At 37.3% G+C, this 9,892-nt stretch overlaps 1 protein-coding gene across 1 annotated transcript; it reads right to left on the bottom strand.

The window, feature by feature from the left end:
* Positions 1-203: 203 nt before the first annotated feature.
* Positions 204-3,690, bottom strand: LOC113774694. Its single transcript, XM_027319300.1, has 3 exons — positions 3,145-3,690; positions 2,046-2,213; positions 204-1,934 (listed from the first exon to the last, which is right to left on the bottom strand). Exons 1-3 carry the CDS (start codon positions 3,688-3,690, stop codon positions 204-206), a joined length of 2,445 nt encoding a protein of 814 aa, XP_027175101.1.
* Between the last annotated feature and the right edge of the window lie 6,202 nt (positions 3,691-9,892).

Here is a 9,892-nt window from a genome sequence, read left to right as displayed (position 1 = left end):
GGGATTATCACTTCTCGTATAAGAAACTTGCGAAAATTTGTTCATTAGCTTTGCTAAGTTACTTTTCAGGTCATAATACTGATTTGTAAAGCTTAATCGCGTGATCAACAGAAGCAAAATTCGCGCGAGGGGGTTTCAGGAATGATCAGTTACACCTGCAAAAATCATCATTTCCTTGGAATCAAATCTTTGCTATGGTTTAGCTACAATTTTTCACACATGTCGGCGTCTGCAGCTGCTGCTGCTGCTAAAGCACGTATCTTGCTAGAAATGTCATGCAAATTCACAAGGCTTGACGGGTTCTCCCACTGCACAAGTTCTTTAATAGCCTTCTCAATCTCTCTGGTCTCCCTTACAAGCCCCCTGATGCAGAAACCAATACAGCTCAAAATCAATGCAATGCGGCTCTTGAGCTCCTTCTCACCTTTATCAGCATGAATAGCCTCAAGGAATTCGTTGCAATGCTGGAGATAATGGCTTAGAGTTTTCTCAATGATCACTTCTTCATCTGAACCTGGTAGTTTCATCATAGAAGGGATTTTTGGTGATTTCCCCGATTCAAGATCAAGAGAAATGTTTTTCCTTTCCATCTCTTTGTCCAGTAACACGAGTGATTTTACCAGACTGACCTCCTCAAAACACTTTATTGAAGAGTCAACCATTTCCTTGAAATTCTTGAGATCAGCATTTATCTTCCTCATACTTTCCTTCCACAAGTTGGTGTCCACTCTTCCTGATTCTTGATGGAGAAATTGAATTGCCCGAGTGATGAAAAGTAGGAACTCCACCATCTCGGACAAGGGCACCCAGAGCTTACGGTAACAAGCACTGTTAAAAGGCAAAAACCAAAAATTGGGTTCCACCTCAGCTTCACCAATGAATTTTCCTAGTTCATTCACTTGGAGTTTAAGCTTTTTCAGGCTTTCCTCCAAGTTGGCCTTGCTGGCAGTGAGACTAACCGCACCAATAGAATTTCGCATCACTTCAAAATTCTTGAAGAGCTGAACTTTCGCTAGAGCAGAACCTCTTGTGGGCTGTAAAACTAGTTCTACCACGACTGAACAAGATAGTCCAATGAAAGTTTCTGTGATTCTTGCTATTGCAAATTCACTTGGGGGACCAAAATCTTTCCTTCCTAATAATAGTACTGCCCCTATAACTGCTGAAATTCCTCCCGCCTGACCATACATGCGGCTGCGCCGCAAAAAGCTGCAGAAAATGAACCATGGAAAAAGGGATAGTAACTGTATCGGAACATATTTTCCGAAAATAAAGCAACCGAATACTCCGTACACCGTTCCTATTACTGTTCCCTGAGCCTTAACATTTGCAACTTTAAATGTTGCTTCTCTGGCTGATGCAAGGCTTATGGCAACAGGCAATCCTGCCCAAAATCCGTTTTCCTTGCTGTATAATGATCCAAAGAACACAGCTAGCCCTAATGAAAGTGAGCATTTGAAAGCTGGCATAAGCCTGCTTTTGTTTATGTTGATGGATAAATTTCTCCATATCCGTATGAAGAACCATTTCTCCTGTTTTTCTGGACCAGTTGACCCTTCTTTGATAGAACTGATTGCTGAGGTGGTAACTAATTTTGCTTGTAGCAGCTTCAAACAAAAAAAGAAGAAAATAGAGGGTAATTGTCTATGGTCTGTTGGGACGGTTTGAAGAGTTTGGAGGGACTCAGCAACGTTTTCTGCATTTGCTTCGGGGACAGTAGTTGCTAAAACAAGGGGCATGCTTTTAATTTGACGCGAAATATGCTCCTCAATTCCTGCTAGATCATCTTTGCGCTCTGGAAATGGTACAGTACCATTGGACAAGGCAATTTCCATCCCTCTTAAAGGTGTCTCAATTTCTTGCAATATCTGTCCTGGATTCATGCAGTAAGGTTTCAAAAATTTGAGTGGAAGCCTTCCCCATAGCATGCTTTCCTGTTTCATAAGGGAAAGAAAAAAATCAACGTAAATATTTAGTGTCTATGGTCCAATGCCTATAATAGAAGTTGTAGCCCCATGAGGATAAAGCTTTTCAAGTGAGCTTACTTGCTTGGATTTGATACTCCCAAGCAATTTGGTTCCCGTGCGAGCCAAGGACTTGGATTGCAAAATCAGTGCTTGTGCTGATGTTTTGTCTTGTGCAGAGAACGCCTTCATAAGGACCCCTACCCTCTCCAAAGCATTCTTAGTGTAAAGCTTGAATTTCTTCTTTACCTGTCTTACCAAAAAATAAATAAATAAAAAAGGAATAATTCTCATTATGGAGCATGTACTTGCGGTACGGTTCAATATTTTTGACGTCACATGAGACAAGAATGATATCCTCCACTATCTAAACTAATAAAATATGAATTAATTTTTTCTATGTTATCGGGGTTGAATGAATGTCACATCATTTAAATTTGAATTTAAACATCAAATTTTGTATATAGAGCATGCATTTAGATCAGCTAGTATATATGTACTGTTAATGTGTAAAAGATTTATCCATAAAATATTTGGTGGACGTTGTTTACAAACTCACTTATAAATCATGTGGTGCATATTTTGAGTACGTGCATTTTCTTGCATCATTATGCATTACCCATTTTTTATAGTATCTTTTAGAGTAAATCTTTTCTACACTGACGGTGTGTACACTATCAGTGTTGGATTCCTGACATGTGTGCAAAAGTTGAATTTCAAATTCAAATTTTGCATAGTTGTCATTCATCCAACGCCGATAGTGTATACACTGTCAGTGTAGGAAAGATTAATCCTATCTTCTTTTATTGTTAGGCCTTTTCCTTTATGGACCCGCTGTCTGAATGCATCAAGCTACAAATACGTGAGTCCTACGTATATGCAAGACTCCAGTCGAGACTCGAGTCTCACATTTGGAGTCTGCGTATTTGTGTCTTGACTTACCCCATGAATGTGATCTATATTAATTGACATTCTCATATTACGTTAATATTTGACTATTAAACGAACCAGATGGCCTACATCTAATGCGATAGATCTTGGCTATTCAAGAATTTCGACTAAACTAGATAGAGTGTGATACAACGATACGAGAAGCTAAAATAAGAATACGTTCCCATATGCTTCAAAAAAAAAAAAGAGAGTACATTCGGGTAATGTTTACAGAATTTCAGGAAATTACCTCGCAACAAGCCAAGCTTGGGTAAGGAAGCAAGAAGGCCAAAACAGTAGCCACGGCTCCAACAGCCGTACTGGCTAAGACGTGGATGGGGTGCATAATAGGGTCAGTTTTGGAACCATTGATGAAAGCTAAAACGTAGAGAATAACAGTCTGGCCGAGTGCTATACGCTTTGATATCAGGTGACTGTTTTCAGGCAGCACCACCACAAATGCGGTAAGCGCCACCGCAACGGCGGTGGTGCTAATGGTTAGCTGGGCTGGCCCCATTAACCATAAGCTAAGGATGGCAGGACAGACACCAAAGACGGAAGCATACAAGGCATGCCAACAGCCACGGAAGGTGTCCTCCACCGTGGCATCTGTGACAAGAAGAATTGCTGTCACGTAGGAAAAAGCAGGAAATGCTACTTGTTGCTTAAATGAAGGCGGGCCAAAGAGGGTGATGCAACCAATAATTGTGCAAGCTAAGGCTGTTCGGAAGGCTGAAGCTACGCATGATCTCCATGCTGCTCCAGCATGATCGGATTGAAATTGTAGGATTGACATTATTCACTTTTGAGGAATAGGATTTGAAGAATATTTGAGCGATTCTGCTAGCTAGCTAGCTAGCATACGCGGTTCTTGTTTATTCTGCGCCTCAAGTTCAGTAAAGCCTGATCGGCGAATGCAGAAAGAATGGAAGAGAATTCAGACGAGAGGGTAGTAGGGTACATTATGGGGAGGGTACAAGGAGGTTCTCCCTTTTGTAGGGGAAACTAATGGTACGCTAGAGTAGCTTGTGGACACTGGACTGGGACCCTCCAGGCGGCTGGGTCCCTAGTGGACTTTGCACATGTAAGAATTTTCTAATTGGGTTGAATTCGGATGATGAAGATGGGGGCTTAAAAAATAAAAATAGTAATGCAATTATCAATATTTTTCCTACTGCTTTTTTTTTTTTTTCTTTTTTGGAAGAGGTCGGTTGGTGGGCGCGGCGGGGGGGGGGAGTGGAGGTTGGTGGTGCAGAACAGGTTGCTTGCTTACGTACTGTTAACAAATATACATATATATATATGGTTCCTAATCATCCTAGTGATGCAGTAATACATATCACTCCTGTTATCGTGTAATATTATTCATAATCATACATTATCGTCTTATATGGTTCAAAATCCAACAGCATTTAATTTGCAAGCAATCATCATCGACTATTCCACCGAAACATTTAATGTCTCACGCGCTAATGATAAATAACCAGTACTTGGAACGCAAGTTGTCTGGACACCGCAGAGTGCAGACCCATATTTCAGAAAGACTGTCAAGTAATTCTTGATGCAGGAAGGATGAACATCTGCCTATCTCAAGGGAAAATATAACAATAATCTTCTCATGGCGGGCTCACAAGCTACGTTCACCTGGCTGGAGACTCTGCAAGTTGGGTTTTGTCCATAGGAAGGACGACAAGAACAAAGAAACGTTGGTCAAATTTGGCAAATCTGGACAAAAGTTATCCGCTAATTATCTCTCTCACACGTACAACACACGCTCACTTCAACCGTCCCTCTACTACTGCAGATAGCAGAAAGATTGTCGTCAAAATTGAACAAATCCAAAGTCTGCCCCAAGCCCAAGCTACTGCCATCAGTGCCGGAAAATTATGAACGTGCTCCTAAGAGCTGAATGTTCATCATGCATGCAACCACGTTAATTTCTTCTTCTTTTTTTTTAAATGTAAGTGAGAGAGTTCGAATTTAGAACTTCTCACACACACTCCGTACCTCTTAGCTTGTCAATCGGGCTATCTGACTCAGGTTTTAATAAACTCAGATTTAGTTCATATAGTTAGTGCCACTTTCGAGTTTTGGGTAATAAATTTTGGATTAATAAATGTGAAATTTATAATTGGCTCACAAAATATTCAGATTGTGAGTCTAATTTGGGTTAGCCTAAACTTACTTATTGCTTCTTAATTTTCTCAATATAATTATTATAACTATTAAGTTATAAAGCTAATTTAACATCCATAAGATCACAACATTAAAACTATATACGAACCAATAAAAGATAACAGTTCATTAAAAAGTATATAAATCAAGAAATTTTTAATAATAATATATTCAATTAGTTCAAAGTACATGAACAACAGTTAATACATTTTCAAAGGTCCTCAATTACTTGTACTAAGATTTGTCCTTCTGAATCTTTAAACATAATTTTGTATATTTAATATTTCTTATAAATATTAATATATTTTGACACAACATATAGAGTATTAGTATTATATTTAGATATATAATTACATATATATCGGGTTAGGCTCAAGTTATAATTTTGTCCCGTCAATATCGAGCTTGAACTTAATAGGGCCCAAGTTAGGTTCAAATTTAATTCGAGTCTAATATTTAGATCAAAATACAATCCAACTTAATGGAAGATTAGGCTCATTGAACTTTTTTTCGACTCTAATGGACCGAGTTTAATCTGATCCGACTCTATTAACAGCCATACCTTCGTAATCACCGACTCATTCCTCCCCCGCCGCACCGCCGCATTAAGTTATTCCATCAACTTACTGCAAAAATCCAAAACAAGCCATCAAAGAAACGTAGGAATGGATATTAGAAGTCGGCAAGTTGACATGTACGGATGATGCACCAATTGCCAGCGATGCAAAGCTTCTATATTTGACTGCTAAAAGTTGAAACATTGAACCTATTAAATCCCAGCCTCCCAGGTGCAGAGAGACTACCATTTAACATGACAAAAAAAATTAAAAATTCTAATCTTCATATCCGGTCCTCTTCTCCGCATCCCCTTGACACATTTTCGGCGGATACGAGGTCCTTTGGCCTTGTTTTGGGAGTCCGCGGGAAGCATGTTATGTGAGGGAAATTTCGGGAGATGTTCAGTTCGTATTTGGAATAAAAAATGCCAATATGAGTATGGGTTTTTTGATCATTCTCCTTTACATGTTTAGTTTGGAAATGGAATGAGTTTCACTGTACTAATGTTTTAATCAGCTCTTTCATTCCTGTTGAATATTTCTGGAGTGATATACTACATGCTAATAGCTAGGCTTGAGTATTCTATTCTTGACTTTGACATATGTTCCTACCCTTTTATCCATTTACCCGACACACCCCTCAAGTAGTGACTCACTAAAAGAGACGAAGACAAAATTTGTAACTCTCTCTCCTCATAATTTTTTTTTTTTTTTGGGGATAAGAAAGGGACAATTTTGGGTTTATTGGCTATCAATATATTTTCTTCTACATTCTTTTGCGAAAAGAATTATTATTTTGCAAAGATCTTAAGCTAAATCTTGTGATAATACGTTCCCTTCTTTTTTTCTTCACTGAAAACAAAACCAAGTAATTAAACTTTTCGTCCCAAGAAGGAATACCTTCTGGTCATCCACACTAAGCATTAGTTCTGCTACTGTGCCGAATATGCAAGGCCGGAATATTAAACTGCTGCTGCCTTTAATTGAACCCCCCGCCATTAAGTTTTTGAGTTTTTTTTTAGGCAAAACAAAATAAATTTCTTGAAAAAGCAAAATTATGAGTAAAGACATGACTATATACAAGTGGATTACCGCATCGATTTCCACCATGATATGCAAAAAATTAGGTTCTTGGTTCATTCTGGTTTTCGACTTTCCAGCTCTAGCTGCTGATCCTTTGAGGAGAAGATAGGGTCATATATGGACTTGGACGCGGCAAAAACTATATCTTCATCATTATAATATTACAGCAAGTTCGTTAAAGCAGGTTTCGGCAGTTTCTTTATCTATTTCCTTTTTGACAAATTTGCAAACTTTAACAAAGAAGAATTAAAGGACAGGAGAAAATATTTGTTTTAGGAGGCTTATATATATAAGTGCTCTTACGGTACGGTACGCTTTGGTTTGCTTATCGCTTATATAAGCTTGTAAAGTTAGGTAACATATAAGCAATCGTCAGCCTCAGCCGTGCAGGTCTACTTCGGCTGTTGGTGGTCTGCCCACTTTAGAATTGTGCCTTCTGAGCTCTGCCGGCGGTTGACATCAAAAGAACGTTAAGTGAAAAGGTCTCCCTTGAAATGGACAGTAGCCTTTCTCTGACTTTGCAAGCATTGTGGTCCGTCTCTTGGAATCAAGACCTAGAATTTTTTGTTTCTAGACTTTTTGTTTTTTATTTTATAATTTTTTATGCCCGTGGGGGTGGGGTAGGAATCTATTCATATTCATAATGAAAGAAAGACAGGCAATTAGATCGTACGCATAAAAGACTCATACGTCCTGAAATTTCCTTTAGAGGTGAAGTAGTGTGCCCGAATTGACCATTTTTCAATAAGAAAAATTGACCATATTTTTGTTGGAGTGCTTGTTACGTTTCTTGGCACGCTTAAGGCGACAGTTGGTGCCAAAGTCCTATAGGGGACAAACTCCATCTCCATGTTGTACGTGGATATCAAACAACGATAGGGCCAACACACGATATAAAAATAGTTATTCACTTTCCCGGAAACAGCATAATTTTTATTTTTTAGGTGCATAGAAATTTCCTTTTAGTGCCGAAAGAAAGAAAATAGAAAAGATTTGCACCAAGCTAGGAAAAAGAAAAGGTTAGGTTTCGTACGTCATGCTTGACTTTTGAGGGATTTAGCCCCTCTCCAGTAGATTTTTCCCACGAGAAGACCCTGAGGATGCATTATATGTGTTTTTGTTTACTAAGAAGAACATGGTCATTTTAAATTTAATTAATTCTATCCCTTGTCATTAAATGAAGACACGTGTAATGTAATCGAATATGCACCACGGAAAATGAAAAGAGAATCCATTGGAGAGCAGTCAAGCCTGATTTTGAATACTAATCAAAACATTTTGATTATATGAAAAATAAAGAAGGAATCCATTGAAGAGGAGCCAAACCCGACTTTTGAGTACAAATAAGAATGATTTTGGTTGCCTGTGTCAGCTGCTGGAATCCATTGGTGCTTCCTTGTTTGTACTACTTCGCGTACTTCAAAGGTCGCCACTGGAAATTGCTTTCACCTATGGAAATGGAAATCTGAGTGCAAGGAGATTAGAGGCCACTACAACTCATGACTTATGGGAAATGCCACATCCGTGCTCATTAGTGTATCCCACGGCATTGTGGTCACTTCTCGTTAGGTATTACCCAAAAATGCTCGCGAGAAAGACCACTAATGCTCAACATTTCCCTCAAAACGAACAACAGAATGATGCTAAGCTTTTTTCTTTTGGCTTGAAGGATTGGAGCAGGACTAATAAATTAGTAGCCTGGAAGGACCAAGATGCATTGTGGATAAGTAAGATGTAACCCTTTCTCGAATATTTTTCGAGTGAGGATCAGAGTGCGTCCCGATATTTAAGATTTAGTTACAATGTATTTTTTTTTTGAATTTTTTTTAATGAATGCCTTGGGGACACTCATTAGTATACGTAAATCACACTTAATTATCATATAAATATACACACTCATATTTATTGTACTCCTTAAATTTGGACACTTTCTCAAAATAATTACACTTTTCTTAAAAATTAACAAGTGAGGCCTTTTAACAATATTCTGGGAGTACTTGTTAACCAAACCCTATTTTCTTTAATAGTGAAAGGAACTATGTCTATCTTGTTAATAAGCATGTCAATGGGTAGGGTTTGGATTGGATCCCTTTGATCCAAATCAAAACTGATGAAATTTATTTAGATCCAAACCTAAACTATCCAGACCTTTATGAGATTAAAAAAGTAAGTTTAGACCCAGATCCATGCGGATCTGGGTATCCAGTAAATATGTGTGGATATTTTTCTAAACATACTAAAGTAAATATATATTAAAAATATATAGAGTTCATAAATAATACTCCCTTCGTCCTATTGAAAGTGTCCTACTTTCCATTTTAGGATGTCTCAAAATATTTGTCCTATTGAGAAAGTCAAAACGCCTTTTAGTCTCTCTTTTCAATATAGTCTTTTTTTTAATCATATACATATTACCATTCAAATTCAAATTTTAAATTTGTGAGGGTAAAATTGAAAAGAAAAGTACAAACATCACAATTAACCCACTATTTTTAAACAAGTTGTATTCCCGAAATAGGACCAAATAATTAGGACGGAGGGAGTATAAATATCATCCAATTTTTGTTTTCAAATATTAAAATTAACATTTAACAAGTAGAATGTAATATTATGAACTCAAAGAAAGAACTATTATCAACTAATTCTATTTATTTTCAGAGTTTCAACTGCATTCACGTTCAATTTTTCATCTGTTTGCCTTTACCTTTTCTCCTTTCTGGAAAAAGTTAGTACCAGTTACAATATGACAACTAGCATTAGTTTGAAAAAATGAAAACAATATAATATATATAAATATTCAGCCTTATTAAAAAATATATCATTTTATACCTCTTTTTCTTATTTAAGTTTCAATATTGGTAGATGTCTCGCAATCCAACCCTAAAATAATGAACGAGATAAAAGTCATTCGACTAAAGATCAACGGCAAATAAATAATAGAATAAGAAGATTTATAAACATCTACTCATCTTTTTCTTTGATTCAATCTAATAATCAGTAGTCACTAATACTTCAACCACATCCGAAAATAATTTAGCACGAGTTTCATCAATCATCCTACCACCAACACCAAATATAGATTCTGATGCAACTGTACTCGTTGAAAATAGTAAAGACAAATTGAGAAATGGTAGGGCAAAAGAAATAGTTTGCAAGATCCCTAATGAAACGGAATAGAGAGTG

The sequence above is a fragment of the Coffea eugenioides genome, chromosome 1, assembly GCF_003713205.1.
Source record: "Coffea eugenioides isolate CCC68of chromosome 1, Ceug_1.0, whole genome shotgun sequence".
NCBI classification, from domain to species: Eukaryota; Viridiplantae; Streptophyta; class Magnoliopsida; order Gentianales; family Rubiaceae; genus Coffea; species Coffea eugenioides.
Note: the sequence above shows the minus strand (reverse complement) of the source record. Positions and strands in the feature narration are given on the sequence as shown.

Excerpts from the sequence above, each read along its gene's own strand:
- LOC113774694 (XM_027319300.1), bottom strand. The coding sequence starts at position 3,690 with ATGTCAATCCTACAATTTCAATCCGATCATGCTGGAGCAGCATGGAGA. Across the intron at positions 2,214-3,144 it reads CAAGCTTGGCTTGTTGCGAG|GTAAAGAAGAAATTCAAGCT; the intron begins GTAATTTCCTGA and ends TTGGTAAGACAG. Across the intron at positions 1,935-2,045 it reads GGAGTATCAAATCCAAGCAA|GAAAGCATGCTATGGGGAAG; the intron begins GTAAGCTCACTT and ends CTTATGAAACAG.